We start from the raw sequence: 27,462 nt of genomic DNA, 5'->3' as shown, positions 1-27,462 counted from the left end.
GGATGGGTTGAAATTATAAAACACGATCCATAGATAAAACATTGTGGCGTAGTCACACAGTGGAATACTATGAAAACAAGAATGAATGAACCACAGCTACACACTACAACTTGGATGAACGCCACAGATATAATGTTAAGCAAGAGAAGCCAGACACAAAAGTTACATATTGATTGAATCCATTTATATAAAGTATAAAAATAGGTAAAACTAATCTGTGGTATTAAAAGTCAGGATGGTAGTTGCCTTTGTGGGCGATAGTGACCAGAAGGGGATACAAGAAGACTTCTGGGTTCCGGCAATGTTCTATTTCTTCATCTGGATGATGTGTTCCCACACACAAGTGTGTTCACATGTGAAAATTCACTAAGCCATAGCTTAATATTTGTGTACTTTTCTATATGAATGCTATACTTCAATAAAAAAGTTTACATAAATTGAAAAAAAAAAGTGATTCAGGAGTAGGGTACTCGGGGCCGGCTGGTGGCGCAGCAGTTAAGTTCGCACGTTCTGCTTCGGCGGCCCGGGGTTCGCCAGTTCGGATCCCTGGTTCGGACATGGCACCGCTTGGCAAGCCATGCTGTGGCAGGCGTCCCACATATAAAAAAAGTAGAGGAAAGTGGGCACGTATGTTAGCTCAGAACCAGTCTTCCTCAGCAAAAAGAGGAGGATTGGCAGCAGTTAGCTCAGGGCTAATCTCAAAAAAAAAAAGAAGTAGGGTACTACTACTTCTAGAATCACCTGGGGTGGGGCAGGTTCTTCTTAAAGGGGACATGACCCCCTTTAAGGACCCCATGACACTCTTCCAAGGCAGACAGGGAGGACTGTGGCCAACAAGTCACTTTAGGACCCACATTGGAGTGGTTATCCAGCTCACAGCCTTTCTCTCTTGGTTACCTGATGGGCATAAAATTTGAGGTGGCCATCCATGGTCCCTCACCCCCTGGCCATAACAACTGACCTAAAATGTGGGTAATGACCCAGGCCAGGAAAGTTACAGTCCTTTCCCAGGAATTGCCAAACTGGATCTGAGAAAAGGGACTCCTTTCTCTCCAGCTGTAAGTGAGAGCCTGGATATTTTGCAGCCTGGTCCAGCTTCCTGGAGATGGCTAGACTGTGGGAATGAGCCTGATACCCAGAGAGAAGCAGGGAGAGAGCTAGACAGAGAAAGAGCTAAGAATCTTCAGGCTCCTGGTTCCAGCTATCCCTAAGGTCAGCTCCACCCTGCTCTTCCCAGTTACATGAGCCATAAACTCCTTTTGTGCTTAAGAGAATTAGTGTTGGGTTCCTCTCTCTCGAACACTATCAGCTTCCTTTCTCTCCAAAATGCACCCTGAATCCAACCACTTTTCACCGTCTCCACGGCTGCTGTCCCAGCCCAACACTCTACTCTCGCTTGCCGGAGGAATCCAACAGCCTCCCTCCTGATAGGTCTCCCAGCTTCTCTCTTGCTCCCTTGCAATCCATTCTGCACCCAACAGGCCAAGTGATCTTAGATAAATGTCAATCAAATCATGTCACTTCCTGCCTAAAACTCTCCAGAGGCTTCTCATTATATCCAAACTCCTTGTCCTGTTTTATAAGGCCCTGCACGATCTGCTTCTGTCTACTCTCCAACTATATACCGTGCCACTCCCCTCATCGCTGTGCTTCAGCTACATTGTCCTTCTTTTTGTTTCTTGAACTCATTAAGCTCATTATTTCTCCAGTGACTTTGCATCTGCTGTCCCAGCTCTTTCCACGGTTAGCTCCTCGCCATTCTGTTTTTAACATAGCAATGTAGTAATCATAGCTCCCCAATGCCATCTCTTTATATATTGTTTGGTTGTTTAAATTATTCACAGAAATTGTCACTAGCTGATATTATTTTATTTATGTTTTTGCTTACTTTTTTGCTGCCTGTCTATCCTCCCAGAGGTGAGCTCCAGGAAAGCAGTGTTCTCACCTGTCTTGTTTACATGTATCCACATAGTAGGTGCTCAAGTCAAGTATTTATTGAATGAATGAATGAGTTACTAAATGATGAGGGGCTGGAGTTCTGTGGAGGCCCCTAGGTTCCTGCTGGATCTCCGTTCCTCTGTACCCTGTTGCTGTTCACAGTGTTGACCAGTGCTTAACTCAGAGGCACTTGCAATTGTCACTTGACCTCACTCAATCTCAGTTTCCTCATTTGTGAAACTGGACCCCTACTCCTTGCTGAGCCAACCCCAAGGGTTTTGGGAGATGCAAGGAGCCAGTGGGTGGAAAAGCCCAGAGCCCACTGATGATCAGAATTGAATGGGTCTGGCCTGGTTGGGGAAGCCCCTTGTTCCTGCTTCCCTACCAAGCCCTTCCCACTCGATGCTGTTTGACCTGGCCTGCTCCCTCCTCTCTGGGTCACTCACACGGTCTCACTTGCCTTGCCTCTCCCGATGCCTAGCCCTCTAAAGGTCTTATTTTATAGCTTCTTGTAAGGAATCCACATGAGGCCATGACCTTCCCTGTGAGAAAGCACAGGCTGTAAAAGTCCTACTCTGTGGTTAAATATTGATAACACCAGGAAGTAGAGGCCTGGCGTGGGCACGCCACACATCCTCTTGCAATGTGGTCCCCCCAGACCAAGGGACCTCCTCAGCCTCTTCCCCTGGGCTGGCACGAGGGTCTGGATGTTTTCTCTGTACTTGAGGCCAACATATAAGAAGGAAAGCACTGGGCTCCTGGTTCTTTCGGATTGTGAAAGTCAGGTGGAGCCTGTTTGCCCTCTGAGGCCACTCATTCAAGAGGTCAGTCACCCCGGAGTGACAGAGAAGTCTCCAGGCATGGGCGTGTGCTAAGAGCAGAGCTACCAGACGGGCCCAGCTGCCACAGGCCATGCAGCACTGCCCCCCAGGATCAGCTGTGTGGAGAGCTCAGGTGCAAAGACCATCCGGTGCTCCTGTGAGAGGAGGAGGAGGAAGACACAGAAATCAGTGCTGCTTCCAACAGCAGGCCCCAGAAACCCAGGATCGAGGGTGAGTGTCTTCAACCTCCCACAGGGATGGGTGGCCCAGGTGTCTGTGCAGGAATCACAGTCCAATGGCAGATGGTTAAGCCCTGTTTAAAATGCAGGAATCTCCCAGAGGGGCCTAAGGAGATATGACAATTAAAAGCAATATGATGTCCTGGATGGGATCCTGGAACAGGAAAGAGACATGGAAAAATGAATGAAATCCAAATAAATCATGAAGTTTAGTTAATTATTTTTTAAAAGCTCGGACATTAATAAGATGCTCACTCTGGAAGGAAACTAGATAAGTGCTCTGAGGGACATGTGTCCTCTGCTTCTGTGGCATTTAACATAGTCAGGGAGAGCTGACTTTGTTGCTGACTTTGTTCTGGATTTGTATCTATTTTGTCATTTTGGTTTTTTGTTTGTTGGTATATGTTTACCATAACAATATTATGTATATTTTTAAAACACACATTCCACTGTGGATATCAGCCCACATGCAAGTGTGTATACTTATCCGATTAGTTCCAGTACCACACTGTCTTGATTACTGTAGCTTTATAGTAAGTCTTGGAGACAGGTAGTGTCAGTCCTGTAACTTTTTGTTCTTTTCCTTCAATATTGTGTTGACTATTCTGGGTCTTTGGCCCCTCCATATAAATCATAGAATCAGTTTGTTGATATCCATGAAATAACTTGGGATTTTGATTGGGATGCGTTGAATCTATAGATAAAATTGGGGAGAAATGACTTCTTGATTAGTTCGATTAATTAAACATCCAAAATTGAAATTATTCTCTCAAAAGGTGTAAAATACAATATGTACATACATTTAAAAATACATACACATATACAAAATATATATTTAAAGTATACACACAAAAATACATACATTTAAAAAAAGTAATTACATGTATTGTTTTCATGAAGGCAGTGTGTAGTCACAAGAAATGTATACAATACAGAAGTGTTCAAAGTGAACGTCCCATGTGCCTAGGCCCCATCCCACTTCCCTAGACGGAGTCGGTGTTTGGTATCTTGACCTCTGCACTCTTTCCTCTGTGGGTATGGGGGGGTGGTGGTCTGCGTATGCGACAGGGGCCTATGGCCAATGTTACTAATTAATCCAGGTACTCCCGCATCTCAGATTGGACAGAAAGTCACAACTCTTCTTAGCAAGTGCTCTGAACAGACAGTTGGAGCTGAAGCGCAAGATCACATCACTTAGCCATCTGAGTGGTTGTATTATATATATCCCTCAAGTGGGTACGTGGGTGGTGTGCATCTGAGGATGTGAAAGTCTGAAAATGGTCTCTCTCCCCGACCTCCATCTCTACCTTGACGCACGAATGATCATTCATATATGAAAAAACTTCGCTCAGTATTATATTTGCGTCAAAATATTTTCTCTCAAAATCTGTAGATGTTTCTTCAGTTTTCTCAGAATATTCAGAGCTGGAGGAAACGCTGATGTCAGTCCTTTTATTAGCACCTTGTTTTTCTGCTTGGCCGTTTGCCATCCAGTTGTTTTTGAACGTTCCTGGCTCAGCATCCAAAGGCTATTTTGGAAGGCGGTTTCAGAGTGGGGGAACCCGAGGTCGCCTTGGGGCCTCTCTGGTTTTCTCTTTGCTTTTGTTGTTGGCATTAGCCTCATGACATGTTTTCGTCATGTTCAAGACTGCTCAAGATTGGTCTGTTCAAGACTCTGCTCTTGTTTTATTGCTTCTGTTACTTTTATCTCCATGCCTGTTTCCTTTTTCCTCTTCCTCCAGAGATGACTATTCTAATGTGTTTAACGTCTTTTTAAAAAATGTGTTTTTGTAAAATGTGCGTTGTTGTTTTGTGTGTAGACATTTTGAATTTTTATAAACGGTCTGGCATGCCCCCTTGTGATCCCTGGGGATAATTCTTTGGGACAGAACTGCTGTGTCATGGGGTGTGTACACTCACTTTGACTAATTTGCTCTCTAGGTAGCTGCCCAGTCTACACTCCCTCTGTCAGTGCATAAGGCTATAGCCCCAGAGTGCCGTCAGCACACAGCATTATCCAGCTTACAAACTGTGCCCATCTAGTAGATATCAAGTAGCATCTCATTTTTGTTTTAATTTTCTTTCTTCTGATTACCAAAGAGTTTAAGCATTTTTCACATGCCTGCGAGCCTTTTGAGTTCCCTGTTTCGTAAACTGCTTGTTTATGTTCTTTACCCATTATTAGGATTCTCGTCTTTTTCTTGTTCATTTGCAAGAACTCTATATATTCTAGAAATCAGTCCCTTTGTGGTTTTAAGCACCGCAAGTATCTCATCCCATTCGGAAATGTGTTTGTTACTGTATCGATGGTATTCTTCATTGAACAGATAATCTTATTTTTGATACAATCAAATTCATCAGTTTTTTGTCATTATTGAATTATTTGAGCTTTTATGGTTTTGTTTAAGAAGTCCTATCTCACTTCTATTCACTTTATATGTTTTCCTCTGACATTTAGGCCTTTAATTATGGAGTCTGTTTTTGTACATGCTGTTTGTTAGATGTGCCTCCAGTCGTTTTTTTCCTCCGCACAGTGAGCCAGTTTTCCTCAGTCCATCTACTGGACAGTCCCCCTTTCCCTACTGGTTAGCAGAGCTACCTTTATCGCATGTCAGTTTCCTATGTGTACGTAGGTCTCTGAAATCTCTGTTCTGATCCTTTGGTATAGTGATTTGGCCTTGTGTTAAAACCGTATTTTTTGTTACTTTGTCTCAACACCTGGTGGGGCCAGCCTCTACTCTTAGTCTTTCTCTTTTTCAAAGATTGACTTAGCTATTTGTGGACTTTCACTTTTTCTATAAAACTGTTACAATAAGTGTGTCAAGGTCCCCAGAAAAATCCAGTTGGAATTTTAATTGAGATTGCATTCAATTTATAGATTAATTTGGGGATAATTGGCATCTTTATATTTTGTCCTATAGTTTGCCCTATCTAAAAACATAAATGTCTCTCCATTTATTCAGATCACATTTTCTTTTTTGTTCTAGAGTTTTAAAATTTTCTCCATAGAGGTCTTTTGTGTTCTTGGATAAGTTAATCTAGGTGCTTTATGACTTTGATGCTGTTGTAAATATCTTATTTTTATTTAATTTTCCAGTTTCAATAATAATGTGGGAAATGCTATTGACCGTGTATACAGCAACCTTAATGAATGCTTCTATTAGTTCTAACTGTTTGTATTTCTAGGTAGATGATCGTGTCATCTGAAAATTGTGGGTTTTAATTCTATCCTGTCAAATCTCACACTTACTTCTTTTTCTTTCCTTATAGCACTTGCTAGGACTTCCAAGACAGTATTAAACTGTAATGGTCAAATTCAGCCAGCAAATTGTTGTCTTATCATTTATCTTAAAGGGAATGCATTTAAAATTTCCCCATTAAATATAATGTTTGCTGTACGATTTTTATATATTGCCTTCCTCAAGTTGAAGAAATTTCCTTCTACTCCAGGTTTACCAAGAGTTTTTATCGTACATATTAATCATATGATTTTTCCCCTATGGCCTATTAATGTGGTGAATTACATTATATAGTTTATAATGTTGAACTTTCTTCCATTTCTGGTATTACACTTGATAATGATTTTCTTAATACATTGTTGAGTTTGGTTAACTAATACTTTATTTAGGATTTTTGCATCTACTTTCATAAGTGAATGGGCCTACCATTTTCTCTTCTTGTATGGTCCTCATCTAGTTCTGAAACCAACGTTAAATCAGCAGTTCAATTTGTGCTCTTTATTTTTGGGGAAAACTTGTTTAAAATAAGAATTAACTACTTATTGAAAATTTATCAGAACTCATGATTAAAGCCATCTAGGCTTGGGCTTTATTTTTTGGAGAAGAGGTCTTGGACCATTATTTCCATTTTTTTATTATTACTTTTAGTCTCCAAGTTTCTTGTTTCTTCTTTGTATCAGTTTGGTATTTTACATTTTTCTAGAATTTTATCCATTTCATCTAGGTCGTCAAGTTTATTAGCATATAGTTCAAAATACACTTTTATATTTTAAAATCTCTGGTCTTATTTTGATTCTATACTTTATTTGTGTCTTCTCTCTTTTTTCTGGATCAATCTTGCCAGAGATTCATTTTATTAACATATTTTTTTAAACGGGCTTTTGGTTTTGTTCATCTTCTCCGTTCTCCACCTCTATTTCATTGATTTCTGCCTCTATCTTTATTATTTCCTCTTTTGTTCTTCAGAGGACCCAGTGATCCAGAGGAGAGAAATTTGCCTAGACAACTTAACCAGAGGCATAGCCAGGTGAGGGGCCAGCTCCTAGGCTCTTAGCCCAAGGCTCACCTCTCCTGGCCCGCAGCCCTCCGGCCAGGAGCCCAGAGTAGCTGGGAGGACCAGATGCCACAGGCCGGCGCTGGGCTGAGGCATAGACCTGGTCTAATACAGTGGCTACTAGACTTAGTGACTATTGAGCACTTGAAATGTGGCTAGTTGGAATGTAGATACACAGTGAGAGTAAAATTTACACCCAATTTCAAAGACAATACAAAAAAAGTAAAATATCTTGTTAAATTGATTATATGTTGAAATGATCATATTTTGGATATACTGGATTAAACAGAATATGTTGCCAAAATTAATCCACCCTTTTTTAAATGTGGGTACTAGAAAATTTTATATTAAGGAATACTAGTACTGTTAGTACAAGAACATGCCAACATTTGTGACTGTTGTGAGAGTGACTACGGTATAGTAAACACAGCTTAACCTGCTTTATTTTGTAGGGAAGGAAAAAGGCTCAAATTAAGGAAGGGATTTTATCCATGGACATGTTCAGGTTCTTCTATTGCAAACGACAGAAAACAACTCGGATAACTTGTCCAAAAAAGAAGTTATGGGGGGCGAGGGCGGTGCTGAGCTGAGGGCAGCACTGACCAATCAGGCCTGAGGATGGCGGCAGTGTAAAGGGAGCTCTCAGCTTTCGGCAGCAGGAGCTCGCGGCGACTTTTCTCTGGACTTCCCCCTGCTACCTGCTCTGGGTAGCGGGCGTGCCAATCTCCCGGGGAGAGACTGTGATAGGCCCAGCCTTTGTCACGTGGGAGACAGGAGCCTGTGATTGGCCACCGCATGAAGGAACCTAAGTGGAGTGCTGTGAGCTGTAGAAGCTGGACCGGGATGCTGGACAGGCAAGAACGGAAGATGTCCCCTGCAAGGGTCCCACAGCCCGTCGGTGGCTCCTCACTCTCAGGTCAACGCTCCCCCATACGTGATGAGTTTTCCCACTTCTATGATCTCTGCCTCTCCAGGCCCCACCTGCTCCCGAGTTCCGGCTGTTTCGGTCCCGTAACTTTGGGCTGGAGGAGAGCAGGCCCAAAGTTGGGCAGGGAAGGGAGGTCAAACTGGGGTGGGACATCCGGTCATGCTCTCCTGTTTGTTTCCAGGGATCTTCAGGACTTTGCTCGGGGGCTGGAACCTAGGGAGGCCAGGAGGGCCAGCTGAGGGGCAAAGAAGCCTAAGAACTTCGTTGTCAGAAACGCACACCAACCAGGAGCAGGGGCATGGACCACAGTGAGGGGGTTACCCTAGACCCAGCTGGCACCGTGGTGCCTCAGGAGCTGCTGGAAGAAATGCTTTGGTTTTTTCGGGTAGAAGATGGTAAGTGGCATGGGGATTGGTGGTGGTGGTGGAGGGGGGAGGGGGTGTGTGCTCTCATCACAAAGAATGGTCTCTAGCTGAAGTTCCCTGACATGGTCCCTCCTCCATGGACCCCTCCTGTGTGGCAAGCTGCACATTTCCTCCAAGGCAGGGACTGAGGCTGAGAGGTCTCAGTACCCAGAGTAGTCTGGCTGAACCACACCCTCCTTTTCTTAGGGCTTAGTCATTCCTTTACTCATCCATCCAATCGCTCACAAATATTTATTAAGTTCCTCCTGTGTGCCAGGCACTGTTCTCAGCACTAGAGTTTCAGTAGTGAATAAAACACAAAAATTTCTGCCCTTATGGAGCATACATTCTAGTGAAAGAGGTAGAAAATAAACAAGACAAACAACTAAAATGCATAGCATATTGGTGATGAGAAGGAGAGAGATGAAGCAGAGAAAGGGAACAGGAAGTGTGCAAGGATAGGTAATGTGGTCCTGGAAGGTCTCACTAAGAAGGTGATGTTTGAATAAAGGCTTGCAGCAGGTAAAGGAATTAGCCATGCAGATTATGTCGGGGAAGAGCATTCCTGGGAGAAGGAACAGCAATTGCAAAAGCTCTAAGCCTGGATCCTGCCTCATTTTGGTACACTGTGGACAAATCTTGATTATCCGAATTCAGATTAGCCACTTTATGTATTATCTGTGGACAATTGTTGACTTCAGTTTAACTGACACTCTGTCCTGCCTCCCTTCCTCTCTCCCTCCATCCCTTCTCTCTTCCTTCCTTTCCTTGCCCTGCCCAGTTCCGGTCCCCAGCAAAACTATGAAGATTATAAAATTTATGTTTACCCACCTCCCCTACTTCCCCACTATTGTCCAACTGCAGTGTTCTCCCCGATTCGATTAAGCTTCTCCAGAGCAGAGATGGTCTCCCCCTCCCCAACACTGGCGTTCCTGCAGGGTGGGGGGCTCATCTTCGCCTTAATTAAAGTCTCTCTACAACTCCTGGCCCACAGCAGGGGACAACTGATGCTGTGAGCTGGGTCTGAGGCCAAGCCCTAATTGTTAGAGGGCCTGAGAGGCACTCAGCCTCTTCTCAAGACTCTGTCCTGTGTGTCCCTCTCCAGCAACTCCCTGGAATTGTTCCATGTTTGCCCTGATGGGCGTGGTGGTCTCGATAAGTATGGTCCTCCTGGGAAGGAGCATCCAGGCAAACAGGTGAGGAGCTGGGGTGGGGGAGCTCTCTGGAGGGAGGGGGCCCTGACCTCCCAAGGGAAATCTGGGGAGGGGTCATCTAGGGGCCTCGGCTGTCCACCCTTTGGGACAGCAAAATGCAGCTTTCAGGGTCCTTTGGGAACCCAAAGCTGTTGAAAAACTAGCAACTGTTGCCAGTTACCACCTGCTGGCCCTGCCCAGCAAACAGGGCAGGGCTGGTATGTCTCCGAGGTCGGGATCTATGGCTCTGGGTTCACATCCCAGCTCTGCCACTCGCTGGCAGGACAGGGCACTCAATATGTCCAGACCAGTTTCTCCTTTTATAAATGGTAAAATGACCCACTCCTTCCTCCTAGGATTGTGGGGAGTGCTCAGTGGGGCTAGTGCAGAGTTAGGGATGCTGTTAAAGGGAAAGCCTCTCCCTGCTCCAAGGCCAAACGCAGGGTGCAGATAGAGACGTGAGGTCAGTCGAGGCTCCTGGGGTAATTTTAACACTTTTATAATGACAATACCCCTTAACCCTGGATGCACAACAAAATCACCTGGGGAGGAATATTAAAAATACAGAATGCTGTGCCTCACCTTGGAGATTCTGACACAAAGGGTCTGGGGTGGGACCTGGGCAGTGGCATTTTGTAAAAATCTCTAGATGATTCCAGGGCTCACTTTTGAGAGCTCCTTAAAGGCAGAGACCACATCTGACTCAACTTTGTCTCCTTGAGCAACTGGTACAGTGTCTGGTCCTAGAAATTACTCAATAAATGTTTGGTTCATTCGTCCCCATTCATTCATTCAACAATTACTATATATCCATCAGTCATCACTATCAGTAACTTTAAAACAATAATAATGAGAATCCCTCCCTCATATCTGTATGGTGTTTTACAATTTTAAAAGCACTTTCACATTCTGTCATTTGATCCTCAAGACAGCCCTGCAAGGTAGGGCAGGCACAGGTTATTTATTCCCATTGTACAGAATAAGATCATGGAGGATGCATGGAAGGGTTGGCCTAACCTATGTGCTCTTCCTTCTATGCTATATTTTATACTTTCTGTGAATCGTCCTCACAGTTCTGCTATAAAGTCAAAAAGAAGTAACCCCACCTTGTTCCCATTGAGAGCTGGTTGTTATGAACCGCTATGGCCCTGTTCATCATTCATTCCACAGATAAGAGCTGAGCGCCTGCTCTGTGCCAAGCTCTGTGCGGACAGGGGGAGCCACAGTAGAGGACAAGATAGATTCAGCCCCGGCCTGATGGAATTTACAGTTTGGTGGGGAGATGACTGTAGTGCAGAGTGACAGATAGTGACTGTGGGACATGGGGAGCGTTGTGGGAGCACAGGGGTGGGATCTGGGGCCTTTGAGGCAAAGAGAGAGAGGGAGGGTGGGCTGAGGAAGCTTTCCAGACCAAGGGACAGCATGCAGCAAGCTCGAGGTGGGAAGAGGAGGGCCCCATGTGGCTGTAGTGTGGAGGGTGGGGAGGGCGGCGAGGAGAGGAAGGACAAGAGGTGGGCAGGACTAGAGTGCACAGGCCCCGGGGGCATCCTGAGGGGTTCGGGTTCTAGCTCATGGGCATCCAGAGAAGGGCTTTGCATGGGGACAGGAAAGGTTTATGTTTTAGCAAGATCATTCTGGATGCAGGATATAGAAAGACCCAGAGCAGTGTAGCCTCGAAGAAGGTAACCTTGCCTCTCTCACCCTGTCAGGAAGCATCCCCATCAGCAAGGTCAACTCAGAGACAAGGCGGCTGTCCACAGGAATCGTAGACACTGAGCTGCTCCCCCTGGGGCCCAAGAAGATTCTCAGGGCAGTCAGCTCTAACCACAGCTGGGTCCCTCTGCTGTGGCCAGGAAGTCTAGGGGTAGCTTGAGTAAAACCACCTCAGAGGGAGGACATCTGGGGGAGTTATTGGAAGGAGGGCTGGGTCTTGAATGCCAGGTTAAGAAATTGGGCAGTGGGGAGCCACTGACGGTGCTTGAGCTGAGGAGCAATGTGTGCACAGTGGGGCTTTAGAAATATGACCGGTGTACACAGGCTGGTTTGCAGAAGTAAGCACCTGGAGGCAGAAAGGTTAGTGAGGAATTTCCTGTAGGAGTTTGTCTGGGGATTGGGGGTGGGGTGAGAAGGACCTGCACTGAGTAGAGTGACAGGCCTGGGATAGGAGAAAATGTGGTTTGATGAAAAGAACACAGGACTCCAGCAGGAGACTAAGTGCATGTCCCAGGTACCTTTGGCCTCTTTGAGGCACATTTCCTCACCTGTAAGGGGGAGCAATAATAATTGAGGTCACAGGTGGTGACAGGATTTGATGAGATGATGCACGGGCAAGTATAAGCTGTTTCTCTGTGAAAAGAACATGGAACCATCTTGGTTTTCTCCCCCAGCACTTCTCAGAACTGCAGACTGGATTTTCCCCTCCAACCCGCTGGCCCATTTGGGAGATTCAGTCCTGTCCCAACCACTCAGCACCCCAGCTCAGGGAACTCACATTCAACAGTGTTTTCTCTCCTCCCAGAAATCAAAAGATGCGGCCACCAGAAAAACAAACTTCAGAAGTCCTAGACTTGGTGGAGGCCGGAATCAAAGATGACAACAACCTGAGCATCCTAAGAGAGACTTTGCTCTCAGAGAAGCCAAATCTGGCCCAGGTGGAAACTGAGTTAAAAGAGAGAGATGTGCCATCAGTTCTCCTTCCAGACCCACAAGAATCTGAGAGCTAGTGAGAGCCCAGAGCAGAGCCCCATGTTGTTAGCAGATAAAATGAACTGCAATCAAACTAAACTACTGTTATTAAAAAAAAAAAAAAAAAAACCCTTTTTATTAAAATGCTTCTGCAAGTGAGCAGTTGAAATTGCAGAGTTTGTTCAAATGGTGGTGGTCCACACACAAGTGGCTTGGAGCAAAAGCGGGAAATCCATAGCCAGCCTGTGGGTCAGGAGGCCTGGCCAGCACTCCTCATGTGGTCTTGAGGAGGTCACAGCCTCCCTCTGACTTCAGCTTCTCCTTTATAAAATGGGGCTGAAGGCTGGGTTAGAGCTGTTGTTTTCAATCCAAGCTCCTGGAACTGCTGAGAGGGAAGCAGCGGGATTCTGGGCTCAGAGTCTCCTTCCTGTCCCTTCCTCCCACCAAACCCTCTCCTTTTCACTTGCTTATCTGCTGAGGGTCCGTGAAAGGTTTCCTTTGGGCCAGGGGCCCTGTGGTAAACAAAGTCAGAAAACCATGGAATTCCCTGCCTCCAAGACCCTTTTCTTGATAACCATGGGATCCCAAGGGAGTGTCCTGAGCCCATGTTGGAGCCACAGTGTTGTGGTATAAGCTGTGGTAGCAATCCCAAATAACTTATGCAGGATTTGCTTTTGAACCAAAAATGCTTTAGGTTCTATCTTACAAAAGTGGACTTCAAACACCACTCAGACCCATCGCCAAGGGCACTGAGTCCTGCCAGACCAGACTGCAATCTGATATACTGTGTTTCTACCTATGAGCCTGGGGCAGGCTACGAGTGCCCACTGGAGGTCTGATACTGCCAGCTGTGGGCTCCCTGGACTTCTGGGTGATTGTCACTGGAGAGAACGACTTTGTTCTGCAGCTTTGATCATTAAACTTGAGGAGGCTGGTCCTAAGAGTCTGTAGACAGAGTCCTTAATTTAAGGTGGGGAAAAAAGAGGGCCCTGCCTCCTGGTGAAAAAACTCTGGAGGCTCCCTCCACTGAGCAACGCACAGCCCTCTCCCTTCTACCCTCATTGAGAAGCAAAGTCCTGCAAACAGCCCTTCCTGGAACTTCTGTGCTTTTCACATGCTGTCTCATAGGATTATTTAAACTAGATTTTACTTGGATAAACTGGGGTTTGCTGCCTGGGGCTTCTGTGAGGTCACAAGACAACAGGAGGGCCAGGCTGCAGCCCTCCAAAACCTGCAGCTGCCTGCTCATCCTGTCCACCAGGTGGTGCTAGGACCTCAGGGCTGTCCTTCCTGCAGGATGTTCTCGGGCCTACGCCTGTGCAGGGCCTCCTCGGGCTGTCCACCCAGAGCTGTCCACTGGGGGCCACCTCTGGCCTGGCTGTAGCTGGAGCAGGAACAGGTGATGGCACCACAATGGACACTGCAACTTCCTCCTGCTTAAGGCTGACCCTGGGTTGTCGCAGTGGCTGTTTCCCTTCAGCGGCAGGGAATGTAATGGTTACCACGGAAACCACAGCCCAAGGGAATAGGGGCAGCATTCCCGCTTGTCCCTCCAGCTCACACAGTGAACTGGGTGTCAGGGTCCCTGCTTGGTGCTGGAGTAGGATCAGCTGTCGACCAGAGGGTGCAGGCTATTGTTCCCTCAGAAGGAAAGCCGGTGGTGAGAAGCCGGCCCCTGTCCTGCAGCCCGGCCCAGCCTCGGAGCCTGGGATCCTGAGGGGGGCCCTCAGAAGATCTTGAAGCCCTTCAATAGCGTCAGCGTGGGTGCCTTGCGCTTGCTCTGGGCCCGGGATGACTTCACAGTGACCAGCTTGGCCTGGGCAACGGCGGGCATCTCCTTCAGGCTGACGGTGGACAGTGTGTTGAAGGTGCAGCTAGCCAGCCCGTGCCGGGCGGTGAGCGGGGCCTGGTGGGGCAGGGCCCTCTCCTCGGAGATGAAGAGGGGCCGGGCCAGGGAGTTCTTCTCCAGCTCCCGCCGTGCCTCCCGCACTGCCTCATGGAAGACGTGCTGCACGTGCTCGAAGTCCAGGCAGGCAGAGACTTCGAAAAACAGGCACCCGAACCTGCCTGCCAAGGCTGTGCCCTCAGCCTTGGTGACCTGCCTGGTGGGGAAGCAGGGCGAGGTGGGATCAGGAGCATGCCTCCAAGTCAGGCAGGCCGGGGCCTACGCTCAGCTCCCCACTTACTAGCTTGATGACCTACTTCATCTTCATCTCTGAGGCTCAGTTTTCTCATCAGTAAAATGGGATAATGACATCTGCTTCTCAGGGTTGTTAAGAGGATCAAGGAAGACAATTTGCATTAAGTGTCTAACACAGTATCTTGAACAGTCAGTGCTCAAGAAATGGTGGCTGATGTCACCAAAGCCAGAATTTAGGAACGAGGCTTAGGGTGAGGGAGAAGCCGGCCTAAAGTCCCTGCCTAGACCCTGCCTGTGGCCAGAGGAAGATAGCCATTCCCAGGCCCATTTCTCCTCTACTCCAGCATGGGTAATGAGCTTGGTCAGGAAATGAGCCACCCTCAGCCCTGGCTGGTGGGATCAGCTCTAGAAGAGGGCAGTGGTTTGGACTGAAGGGTGGGAGACCACAGTGTCTACAGAGGCACGGAGGGCCACAGTAACTCACGATGCCTGTGGCTGGCAGAGCTCGTGGGGAGTTTTTTCTGCCTGCCCAGTGGAGGGACGAGAGAGAACAAGGGTGATATTCCATGGGGAGGAGGGGGAAAAGGAGAGAGGGAGCAGCACCTATTCCCAGCTTGGTCCTGTACCACCTCTGGTGACAGTGGGATTGAATATTTGTAACTGGGAAGGCTCTGGAAACTTCTGACCTGAAAGCCATGGGAATAAAGGTGAGGGGAAAAGACTGGCTCTTAGGGAGGTGAGATGTCCAGAAGAGGGAAGGGCCAGGGGATCCCTGAGGTCTTGGGACCAAGGTTCCAATGGCTGAATCCTCAGGATCACCCCCCATTTTGGACTGTTTCACTTGCTATTCCTGAGGACAACGACACAGCCTGTGAGATCAGAGGGGGCACTTGACAGGTACTGGTGGGAAAAAGTTTCTGAGCCAAGGTTCACTGGGCAGGAGCAGGGGCCTGGGAGTGGGCTGGCTGTCCTAGGGAGTATCAGACAGAGAGAGTGACTGGGACAAAAAGGGTCGGGGGCAGAGCATCTAATCCACTCCCCACCCAGGGCTGGCATCCCGTCTATAAGCCACTGCCTCCCGAGGAACCCCTTTTTATTTGCATTTCTGAGCAACTTGAATCTGAAACGTTGTCATTGTGGGGCTTGAATAATGAACTTTCAGAAACAAGGTGCATGTGTGTGAATGGGCAACACGGGATGTAACATTATCCTTTTTCTGATTTTGTTGCGGCCTAGTGAAAATTTTATCAGTGGTTTGGAAACCACCGCTCTAACCCACATTTTACCCTCCACCCAAAAGACAATCATGGGAGACAGTGACCAACGCCCGGCTAAAAGTTAGATTCATTGTGCCCATCGGATCCTGAGCTACTAACCTTGGGACTTGATCAAAGAAGGAAATGGGGATAAATTGCCATGACTTGTTCTTAGGGAACTCATGCTGCTTCATTTTAGCTCCATATTCTTTGTTATTTGCTCCCAAATCATTTTCAGACAATCCCTATGGCAAAGATTGGGATTCAAACAGTGGTCTAGTTTTTCTCCTCATACTGCAAACTGGTTTATTCACAATCCAGTCTTCTGGTCCCTCTTCCAGGATCTGTGGGCCCTCTGATTCCTCAAAGACCACCTTCTGGCTTTAAGATCACACAACTTCCCTCATTCCCTGAGGTAGATTGCTCTGGATCTGATGGCTTGACCACCTTTGAAGGCCCCTACCATGGGCCTCCTTCATGAGACTGCAGCCCCCTTCTCCCACTGCCCAGCTGACTGTTCTATAGCATGGGTCCCCTCCTTGCTAATACCAGCCAATGGACCTCTGGGGCCAGGGGAAGCAGGAGGGACTGGCCTGGGACAGGTGGAAGGCTGGTGGAAGGTGCCATACCTTGCAGTTGGACTGGCCACATGTTGGTGTTGGAGAAGGCCAGTGGGATGGCTCATTAAGTGGAGGCATCAAAGTCTCAAATGCCTCAGGGGCCACGCAGGCCACTTGAATGTGTGGAGAGGGCGGAGATAAGCCATGGGGAGTGGTGAGACCTGTGGTCAGCTAGAGAGAGCACGCCCCGCCTCAAAGCATTCCAATTCCAGGTCTTTTAAAATACTGTGCCGGCCAAGGAAAATATGGCTGCAGTATTCAGGGGTAATCTGCCCTCTGGCCCAGTCTGTGACCCCTGATTCAAGTCCAGCCCTTTCCGAGAGAACCTGCCCTCAGCACAGCCAATGGGAGTGAGCCTGGGGACCATGCTTGCGTGAGGGAGAGCAGGTTGGACCAGAGCAGACACCTGACCCAGGAGGCCAATTAAAGCCTCTCTCCCTTGAATTGGAACTGGGCATTGAATGACCATTCAGCTGTGGGGAGTGGGAATGGAAGGTCATACAGACTCAGGCAAGAAAGGGTGAGGCCAAGAGAACACCGAGCCCCATGAGGATGAAAGGAATGGTCCCCCTTCTGACTTTCCGGGTCCAGCCCCTGTGCAGCCCAGGTGCCCCTCCCTGCTTGCCCAGAAGACCACGCCCACCTACCCTTACAACATACCCCCTTTTACCTAAATTTGAGAGGATTCCTGTTCTTAGCAGCCAAATAATTCCTGAAGATGACACCCAGCCTTTACAAATGAGGAACACGAGCTCTGGCGATGTGGGAGCAAGCGCCCGTGCTCACCTGTACTGGGCCATATCCAGCTTGTTGCCCAGCAGCAGAGCAGGGTAGCCACGCTTCGTCTCCTTCGCGTGCAAAGCGAGCAGCTCCAGGTAGCTGCTGCTGCCCTCGAAGCTCTGGCGGCTGTCGACGCTGTATACCACCAGGAAGGCGTGCGCCCAGTTCAGGTAGCGCTCACAGTTCCTGGGGGTGTCCTGGCATGAAGGAGGGAAGCCCCGGTCAGAGATAAAAGCTCGGGGTCAAGGCCTTCACCTGAGCAGCCCTGTTCCAGCTCCCACTCCCGCGCCTTTGTACATTGTTCCCCAGCAGAGCCCTTTTCAAAGGGGCACTTGAGTGTGGATTTGGCTTTGTGTGAAAGGAGACATTGTCTCGTGAGCCTCCCTCCCACCACCCAACCAGAGACTTGGGGACCTTGGCCTCTGGGCACAGAGCCAAGACTCTGGCACAGCCCCTCCAGAGACCTGGCTGTCCCTGGGCACTGCTGGTTTGGGGTCAGGTTTGTGGTGCCCCTTTGGCTTCTGAGAATAACTGGCATGTGGCCTCGGCAGCGGGTGGTGAGAACATAGGGGAGCTATGTGGACGAGAGGGCACTTGGGCCCAGGGGAGACTCTGTGTAAACACATGCGTGCACCTGTCTCCATGTGTGCCCGAGCATCAAACCCAGGGCACAGGATCTCAGAGCCGATGCCAGCACTCATCAGGTCTCCCTGGGCCCCGTCCCATCCCTCATTTGGCAAATGAAGAGATTCAGGCCCAGAGAGGTCAGTGCCTCATTCAGGGTCACAAGGCAAACTGGAGCTTAAAAGGTTGACAAATTCCCATCTGAGGCTGCCACTCTGGGACCAGGACTTCTCAGGAGGCTGCACTGACTCTCAGCTCTCCACGGGTGATGGGGATAATGTTACCGGGTCTGCAGTGTCCATGACCCTCAGGTGGACAGGCTGGTGGTCCACAGTCTCCTCGGAGCTGTAGGTGTCCTCTGCAACACAGACGGTTAGCCAGGTCAGAGGCAGGGCAGGCCACTCGATGGTGAACTGGGTCTGAGTCCCAGCTTCCCTCTGTGCCAGACCCCTGTGCAGCCCTGGGGGACCTGCTCCAGGACTGGCTGAGCTGAGACCACTGGAAAGGCTTTGGCTCTCACCCATGTGGAGGATAGGCAGAACCTCCCACCAGGAGATCCTGCTCCAGCTGTCAGGGCTCAGAGCATAGAGATCACTCACAGAAGACACCATGGGGGATGGGATTGTGTTCTGGGTCCCCTTACCAAACCTGCAGGATGGGGGGTGTGGCCCACGGGCCCAGTTAGCAGCACAGGCCTCAGGAGCTGCATCGCCAGCCTCTCCCTCCTAAACTCCAAACTTCTCCATCCTTTTGCCCTCCGACCACTGCACCCGGCCCACAGGAAGTCCCTAAGGACAATCCTCTTGCCGCCAGTGGGAGAAGGGACAGGAAAAGAGAAGCACGCAACATGATGAAGAGAGAGGGGTCAGACCGCGTTTAGAAGTCCCAAGAAGGTTTTACAAATAATCCTTGTCAAAATAGTAACAGAGGAGTCTAGTGTAATCAAAAGTTTTAGGTCAGAGAGTGGAGTCAAACCCAAATTCACTACTATTTTTTGAGGAAGACTAGCCCTGAGCTAACATCTGCTGCCAATCCCCCTCTTTTTGCTGAGGAAGACTGGCCCTGAGTTAACATCTGTGCCCATCTTCCTCTATTTTATGTAGGATGCCTGCCACAGCATGGCTTGACAAGCAGTGCATAGGTCTGCACCCGGGATATGAACCGGCGAACCCCAGGCAGCTGAAGTGGAACGTGTGAACTTAACCCCTGCGCCACAGGGCTGACCCCCCAACTTTACTACTTCTTAGCTGTGTGACCTGGCTAAGTCAGTTCAGCTCTGAGGCTATGATCCTCATTTGAAAGTAGGGATAATATGATAACATTGGCTAACAGTTTTCAAGTTTTTGGTCTATGCCAGGAACTGTGCTAAATGCTTGTCCCTGCACGATCTCACAAGGCTCTGTGAGGACTGGATGGGCCTACCATGAATGCCTTAGGACAGCGGGGACTGCGGTGCTCCACAGTGTACAGGCCAGGTTCACATTCCTAGCTTATTCTTATTTTTTTTTTTATTTTTTATTTGGAAATAATTTTAAACTCACGTAGAAGTTGCAAAACAGTACAGAGAGTTCCCGTTTCCCCTTCCCCCGGCTCCTCCCAAGGTTAACACCTTACATAACCATAGTACAACTATTAAAACCAGGAAACTGACATTGGTGCCATACTAGGAAGTAAACTATTGACCTTATTTGGATTTCATGAGTTTTTACTTTTTTTTTTAAGTTCTCATGACTCAAACCTGAGCAAGCAGCAAGAGGCCAGGCATGCAAGGGAACCTCACCATCATATTGGCAATCCCTCTCTCCACCCCCAACTTTCCCTGTGCCACTGGCCCAGGTGTGTGAGTGCACTTGGCCCTCACCTTTCCCTGGTCGTCCCCATGTCCCAAGTGACCCCAAAGAAGACCCCTCCAGGCAGAACTGGGGCCCTCTCTCCCTTCCTGGCAGCAGCCACTGTGAGAAGACACCCCCAACCCTGGCTGAATTCACAGTCCAACACTTCTCTCGGAGGGCCACTGGCAGCTAAGCCAGGCCTGGACACACGCCAGGTCCACCAGCAGCCAGCAGGGATCACAGACAGCTCCCGTCCCCAGCCTGCTTTGGGGACTTGGATAAATAGCCGCTCTTATTCAAAGACAAAAAAAAAATCTAATGGAAAATATGCCCCAAATGTTTAACTATATTTGGTGCAAGAAGAGCTGCCCCTAGATGCCTACGTCTTGTTCAGATCTTTCTTTATTTTCCTGCCAAAGTTGACTGACACGCTCCTTTTAGGTGCTCTACAGCCCCCGTCCCCAAACAGGTACTGTGTCCTGCTCTGCCCAGGGAAAAATGTTAGGCCAACCTTGGTCTCCTGTAGTCCTGTACAGCACAACAGCCTTACAAGGTTGCTGTTAGCTTCACTGTAGAGAGATGACAGGGAGGTAAGGCCCAGAGGAGGAGGGAACTTGCCTATGGCCACACAGCACCCTACCAGGAAAGGAATTCAAACTCAGATCTTCTAGGCTGGGCTGCCTCCCCATTGGGACCCCCTCGCTCCTGCTGCTCAGATGATCCTTCAGCTCTATGTGGGCAGAGAACTCGGGAAGAGCAGAAGCTCCCAGTCCAGCTGAGGATGTGGAACATGCATGGGCAGGCTGGAAGAAGCCTCAGAGATCATCATTGCAAGTGAGGTGACTCTGGGGGTGGGGTGGGTACTCCTTTCCAAGTCACAGTAATGTCCTGTCTTCCCATCACTAAGTACCTGCCCTCAGGGCATTCTGGTGTCTTTAAATATATGGGCCTCATAAGTCCAGTTTTAAATAATATTCTGTGGACTTTAATGCTGAGAGAAGATTCTTTTCCCGATGAATTTTTCTCTTATCAACAGTAATAATAAGTTTTTTAACATACCAAAGGAGCTGTGGTTGGAGTGTATGTAGGAGGATGCCTCAGAAATGGTGCCTGTGTCTTTGCTGGAGCAGGATGAGGACAAGAGAGGTAAGTGAGGTCATTCTGCCCCGGACCAACCAGGTGAGATGCCCCCAGCGCCTCTGTGAGAGAAGGATGTCCTCCTGGAGACCCTTGCCTCCTCCAGGAGCGCTCCGCCTGGCAAAGCCCTTTCAAAGGCACTGAATCTCTCTGCTCCTCCAGCTCTAACAGTCACAACCCATAACGAGGCACAATTCTTATGCAGAGAGAGCACAGTCTATTAGTCACATCTTCCAGATGTGGAAACCAAGGCTCAGAGAGCCGAGTGCCACACAGACCTCTGACTCCAGGCCCTCCATAGCATAATGCTGCCCTTAGTGGAGAGCAGCTGGCGTGGTGAGTCATCTTCCTTTGTGCCTGAGGTTCTCCAGGACCTTAGGCAAATCACTGAGCCCCCTCTGCCTCAGTTTCTTTACCTGTAAAATGGGGATAATAACAGGAGCTGTTCTTTAAAGAGTAATCCTAAAACCAAAATTCAATCTCATCTTAACAGCATCTGTGTTGTGCCTAGTACTGTGCTCCATGCTGGAAATGGGAACAAATAACACAGGTTCCCACGGTCAAGAGGCTCCCTTCGGAAGGGGGAAAGAGTTGTTACATCTCCTGATGGCTAACTCTCCCTTTGGATGCTCAAACCTCTCTCCACAGAAGGAAAGGCTCTGGTTCCAGAGTCCCCGCTGTTGCTGGAACCAGCCATGGGAGAGTGGCTGGAACATTTAGACAGTGGGACAGACCCTCCAAGAAGTGACACTGGCCACCCAGAATGGCTGAGGGGAGGGTGTCCGGTCATCTCTCCAGCTCATAGCTCTCAGGGTGGGGTGAGAGACCACTCCAGGGCTGCTGTCCCCCAGACAGTCTGACCAGGCATTCCACCACCAGCTCAGAACTCCAAAGTTACTCAATCAGGAAGCTCAAACCACCACTGTAATAGGCTCCTCTGCCAGGACCCTGCGTGAAGGGTCTGGATTGGGGGCAGGGAGGAAGGGAGACTGGAGACAGGTTGCCAGAAAAAATACAGGATGCCCAATTAAATTTGAATTTCAGAAAAACAGTGAACAATTTTTGGTAACGTATGCCCCATACAACATTTGAGCTAGGCAGAATCTGTCTTTTGAAGTGCCATCCTTGGGAACCCCCGTTTTCTCTTCCCTGACACCCGTTTGTGTGCCTTTCCTTCTGGCACACCCCCCACCTCCCCACTCCCCCCGTCTTCAATTCCCCCACGCCATCTGACTTCATGTTCCAGCCTCTCCCAACACGTCCCCCGGCCAGCACACAATCGCATCCTGTGTCCCACTCTTGTGGGCATTGACCTCTGCTAATCGAATGGGCCCCCCTCAGACCTGCTGTGTGACCCTGGCCCAGAAGCCTCAGCTCTTTAGGCCTATTTCCTTCACTGTAGCACCTAGGGGTGGTGTCAAAGCACAGATACTTAAGCCAAGCTTTGAGGAACAAACCCCTTAGGGGCTGTCAGCGAGTTGCCTGCCCTGCACCCCTAACTTAACCAGGGGACCCCCTCTGCTTTCTCTGTTGGACACCCTGGGGTTCTGTTTAAGATCTCCTTGGAAAAAGCGATTCTGCTATTCAAGGAAAAAATTTAAAAACCATTGGACAAAATAGCCCCGAAGCACTTCCTGCTCTAACACTGGGATTCAACATTCCAGTGTGAACGGAGGGGCCATGGGTGCAAGGGGCTAAGAGGTCTTTCCTCCAGGTGTCACAGTGGCATGCCCTCAGAGGCTGCAGCAGGAAGCGCTGTACTGGGGAGGTTTCCAATCTCTGCTCCAGAGCCCTGGGCTTCCTTGGAGGGCCTGTGGGGGCCCACAATGCTTTATCTAATTCTCATGAATGGGGAAAATAATCCAAGACGGCAGCTTCCATTTTCAAAAGGCTAAGAGCATCCAGACACCCTGTTTCCCTCAGTGGACAGTTTACAACAAACTAATGTCATGTGGCCTTTAAGATACATTTATATTAATAAAATTCTGCTTTTATTTGTTTTAGATATTGGGGGTCCATGCAAGAGGTTATTCGAGGAAAAATTCCTGCTGCTAAAAATAATTTTTAGAAACACTCATCTGATTAATCTGAGGGAATCTCAGCATCTTAGATGGGAAGCCGTTTAAGGAGGAAGAAGGAAGGAAGGAAGAAGCACACATGCATTGAGTGTCTACTGTGGGTCAAGTACAAGGCTAGATCTTTTACATGTGTTATTTCTTTAATCCTCACAGTCATTCTCTGAGATAGGTATGCCCATTTTACAGATGAGGAAACAGAAGCTCAGAGAGGTTAGGTAACTGCCTCAAGGTGGCACAGCCAATAAGTGGAAGAGCCAGGATTCAAACTCAGCTCTGATGAACACCACACTATCCCTTTCCCCGATATACCATGATATGGCTATAAAACAGGACTAGTTTTCTTGTGTAGTTCAAAAACTGGTTCAGAAGCCAGTACCACGAGAGAATTTCTCAAACTTCCTGTCCAGCTTTTCTGGAAAAGCACACTGAGTGACCATCTTGAAGAACAATACTTAATAGATGTGGATGTTTTGCTATGTTTGATTTTTTTTTTTAAGTCTCATCCTACCTCATATTTTAGGGCAAAGCAGCCTCTCTCAGTTCTCTTAATTGGGCAAACCCCCAAGTTGTCTGGAGTGGGCTGTGGGAGGGTATATTTCCAGCACTTAAAAGATTTTGCCCCATGGGCTGAGTCATCTGGTGGCTGCGCCCCTCTGCCTCCAGATGTGCGGCCCTGATCTAGCCTGGGCCCACCACTGGGTGTGTGTGTGTATGTAGGGTTGGGATCTACGTAGGGCACGGCAGGAAGAATGGGGAGGAGTGGTTTCTTACCCAAGTTGGGGTCATATTCGCTGATAAACCTCCTGGTCAGAAACTTCACAGTCAGGGCTACAAGAAGCAGAAAGAAGTTGGCTCAGTCTCCTCGGCCATGTCTGGCTGCTGGCCCGTGGAAGCTGCCCCTTTCGTTTAGGGCGGCCTTATCTAGCCTCGTGACCTCTGGCTGACACCAAGCTCAGCTCCCTGGGGGAATGAGGCCGGGGAGCTGAGCAGTTGGTTTGAGAGACTCAGAAGAAACCAGAAATATGGGAAACCATTTCCCTCCAGTTGCATCCTGGGATTTTTTTTTTTTTTAATGGCAAGAAAAGCAATGAGAGGCGAGCCTAAGGGGTGTTTGTGAAGACCCAAACTAAGGGGTCAGGACCAGTTACCTTAGGGTGGGCCTGGTAGGACCCAAACTGAAGGGAGACATCCCACACCCTGGACACAAAGTCACGAAGATTCTGAAACATGGGGCATTTATTCCAATTTTGGCTACAGGGCAAAGAGAGTAATAGCTGAGTTGACAGCAGATGACCTCTGGGAGGGTATGAACCCCCAAGGCCCAAGTAAACACACTCCAGTCCTCAGTCCTCCACGGCTCAAGTCTTGGCTCTGTCTAGGGCTTCCCGCTCATCATGGCTGTCTCGCAGAACTTAAACCTCTAAAGTGAAGTTCTCCCCAGGTGGAACGCATTAACGGAACTCTGCTGTTGTCCAGAATTCAGCCACATAAAGCCAAGGCCCAGCCAACTACTATACTAGACTCTTCAAAAAGTAACACAGTATTTTTAAGAAAATCCTTAAAATTCTTTCCCAGGATTCCTAACAGTGTCAGTTTGCAAACAAATACCCAGGGAATACATACTTTAAAGTTGAAATTCCTTCATTCATGGAGTCGCTGGCTAAACTGTACCAGTGACAGAGCTACGGGTAACAATTTGATCTTCAAAGGGAAGAGGTCAAACCTTTTTTGTAGGCGAGTGTGATTCAGAGTCCCCGCCCTGAGCCAGAAGGCTGGCTTCAACATGGAGAGGAGGCCTCCAGTGAGTCTCAAAGAACACGATGGGGAAGGAAACCCATAGCTGCCTGCACCCATGCTGGCCATTCCCTACAGGCTGCACCTGGAACACAGCCAGTGGAGGGGCCCCTCTGCCCTCCCACCTGCAGCCGCCTGCGACTGTGAGTGGGAGGCAGAGGGGTGGACCTTTCTTCTGGGTCTCTGTCTATAGTGACACCTCCACTCCCCTGCATTCCAGCTGGGTAAGAGCTGCTAGGAGTGGTGTAGGCAGCGTTCAGTGTCCCTAGAAATGATCTCAACACCAGCCCAAGATCTTGGTTCATCAAGGACAAGCCCCAGGAACCTGGGATCAGAGTCCAATGTGTTTCCAGAAAGACAAGAGAGGGGTTTGGCTTGAAACAAATCCATTTGATAAGAATGCACGCTTTGTTCCAAAATCCCAAGGAAGTGGGGTGGGAAGTGGCCCCTCTCTGAAAAAACCCCAATAGCCAGTGACTTCTATCACCTCGCTTCACCCCCAGCCTGAATCAAGGAGTAGCAAGGCTGCCGCTAAGCTTATAGGGACCCTGGGCTGGGGACCAGTGCCTAACAGGTCTCTGGTGCCAGTCACCAGGGCTGACCGCTGGCCCCAGGGAGAAGAGATGGAGGGCAATGGATGGCAAGGGAGACACCAGCAGAGGACTTGGCGAGACAGACACACACAGAGGGGAGAGACAGCTGGGGTCATAGACACGGAGGACAGAGACACAGAGGGGAGACACAGAGGAAAGACAGGCAAGGAACAGAAGACAGATGAGAGATGGCGGGGCTGAGAACAAAGCAGAGAGAGCGCCAAGCCACAGAGAAACTGAGGCAAAGAAGAAACTCACGGTGTCTCACGCAACCCACCTGGGTGCAGGAAGCCCCGAAGCCAGTGGGAGAGCCTGCCCACAAGGCCACAGCGCCCAGGTCCTCCGGCCGCTCCCCGCCTCTCCGGCCCCACCTAACCACCTCCCTTCGCCCCGCTCCCCGCCCTACTCACCGGACTTGCCCACCCCGCGGCGCCCCAGGATGGCCAGGTTGACCTCGAGGGGCGCGCTCGGCGGCGCGCTGCCCGCACGGGGTTTCCCGAACACCGAGGACATGGCGACGCTGCGGAGGGGGACACGGGTCCTCGGCCGAGGGGCCCCGAGCAGCGTGCCCGCCCGTCGAGACCCTCACGAGCCAGGCGGGGGATCCCCTGGCACTCGCGCGCCCGTCGGTCTCCGCGCCCGGGCCCGCGCCGAGCGCCCGCCGGCTGCCTTCCCGCGGATCGGCCCGACCCGGCGGAGGAGGGGCCGGTGAGCCCGGCGGGCGGGGCCGCCGCAGCGCCGCCGAACTCCTTGTAAGGGCTGCGGAGCCCCCCGCGGGGAGGGAGCTGCGGCCCGCTGCGCACCCCCCCGGCCGTGCTGGGCCTCGAGGGCTGGGACGTCGTCACCCTCCGGAGCGCCCGCACACCCGTCAGGGAAGGGCAAGGACCCCAGAGAGGGAGGTCCAGGATAGGGGGACAGAGGGGAAGGATGTTTCCAGCCTTGTCTGAACCTCAGCTCAAGCTCTCCCCACCAGCAAGAAAAGCCACCCCCTCTTTGTTTACCTCGCTGGCCTGGCCTCCTCCTCCGGGAAGCCTGCTGCTGGGTTCACCACCCAGCGTGGCCCTTTCTCTAGGTCACAGCCAGCTCAGCCTTGGTACACAACTTCCCTGACCCCGTTGTCCTGCTCTTCAGTGTAGGGAGTCTCAGGCATCTCTGCAGAACCCTGGCTCCTGGGAGAAGGAGAGAGAGACCTCCTTACTAACATTTCACGGCAAAATGGGGCCAGCTTCCAGAAACCTAACCCATCCTGGGTTACTATTTTCTCCCTGATGGGAGCTCATTAATGAGTTGCATGTGTTTGTGGCCTAAATGGGGCATTTTATTTGTTCTAAAACCTGTACTCCTTCTTGCTTATAATGATCCTGGGACTGGTAGATGAGCCTGGCAGGGGTCACTTGTCGTTCCCCTTGAGACCCAGGGTAAATCTGGTCATGCTGGAGACAGGGCAAAGGGCCCACATCGGGAATGTGGACATTTAGCATCTAGTGCCCACTCTTTCACTGGGTGACCTTAGGCAAGTCACTTCACTTCTTTAGCCTATGAGGTCCCCATCTGTAATACTAAAGGAACGGGAAATTCCATGATGTGACTCAGGCCTAATAGAGAGTGACAGAATCAGCCCTGGGTTCCAGGTCTGAGTACTTTCTAGAACCCTATGGTCCTCTGTTTTGGAATACACTCCAGGCTAGAGTGAGGAAGACTGTGCAGTCTCAGAGACTTCTCACTTTAACCCCGAGTGCCCATCGAATCTACCCACCCACGCACGGGAACCATGGAAACCCAAGTCAGCAGGCAGAGGGGCTGGGGTCAGAGCCTGATGGTAATAACTTCTCAACCAAGAAGGACAATTATTTTCCAGGACAGGACATGAATCCTGACTCAGCCTAGTCGCGTTTCTGGGAAATCGTGGTAAACCAGCTGTGTTATTAAGACTCCAAAGAGTTGGGAGGAATTTGTTTAGATTATGCCCTCAAGCTAAAATCGCTTACAGAGCTAATGGCCAAGGGTTTTCCTTTAGTTGTAGGAGGAGAAGAAGTGGGAGCCAAGTTCCAGCCATGTCCCTGGTCTGGCCCCAGTCCTGTGAGGGCAGACTGGTTCTGGAGAGTCT

The 27,462-nt window shown here is 49.5% G+C and overlaps 2 protein-coding genes across 7 annotated transcripts; one reads left to right on the top strand and one right to left on the bottom strand.

The window, feature by feature from the left end:
* Window positions 1-12,660, top strand: SLC51B (SLC51 subunit beta). Of its 5 annotated transcripts, none has more exons than XM_070623313.1 (6): window positions 1,086-2,990; window positions 7,204-7,264; window positions 7,744-8,207; window positions 8,401-8,614; window positions 9,729-9,819; window positions 12,335-12,660. In XM_070623313.1, the coding sequence occupies exons 4-6, from the start codon at window positions 8,518-8,520 to the stop codon at window positions 12,537-12,539; spliced, it is 393 nt and encodes a 130-aa protein (XP_070479414.1). In that variant the 5' UTR covers window positions 1,086-2,990; window positions 7,204-7,264; window positions 7,744-8,207; window positions 8,401-8,517; the 3' UTR covers window positions 12,540-12,660. The 5 variants fall into 5 exon arrangements, with proteins under 5 accessions (XP_070479427.1, XP_070479414.1, XP_008534180.1 ...); XM_070623331.1 differs by having other exon boundaries at window positions 2,814-2,990; window positions 7,744-8,145; XM_070623326.1 differs by lacking the exon at window positions 7,204-7,264 and having other exon boundaries at window positions 1-2,990; window positions 7,744-8,145.
* Window positions 12,602-26,104, bottom strand: RASL12 (RAS like family 12). Of its 2 annotated transcripts, XM_070623291.1 has the most exons (5): window positions 25,766-26,104; window positions 23,740-23,796; window positions 18,206-18,279; window positions 17,304-17,494; window positions 12,602-14,603 (listed from the first exon to the last, which is right to left on the bottom strand). In XM_070623291.1, exons 1-5 carry the CDS (start codon window positions 25,866-25,868, stop codon window positions 14,228-14,230), a joined length of 801 nt encoding a protein of 266 aa, XP_070479392.1. In that variant the 5' UTR covers window positions 25,869-26,104; the 3' UTR covers window positions 12,602-14,227. The 2 variants fall into 2 exon arrangements, with proteins under 2 accessions (XP_070479392.1, XP_070479399.1); XM_070623298.1 differs by lacking the exon at window positions 23,740-23,796 and having other exon boundaries at window positions 25,766-26,071.
* Between the last annotated feature and the right edge of the window lie 1,358 nt (window positions 26,105-27,462).

This window comes from Equus przewalskii, chromosome 1 (assembly GCF_037783145.1).
Source record: "Equus przewalskii isolate Varuska chromosome 1, EquPr2, whole genome shotgun sequence".
Lineage (NCBI taxonomy): Eukaryota > Metazoa > Chordata > Mammalia > Perissodactyla > Equidae > Equus > Equus przewalskii.
Note: the sequence above shows the minus strand (reverse complement) of the source record. Positions and strands in the feature narration are given on the sequence as shown.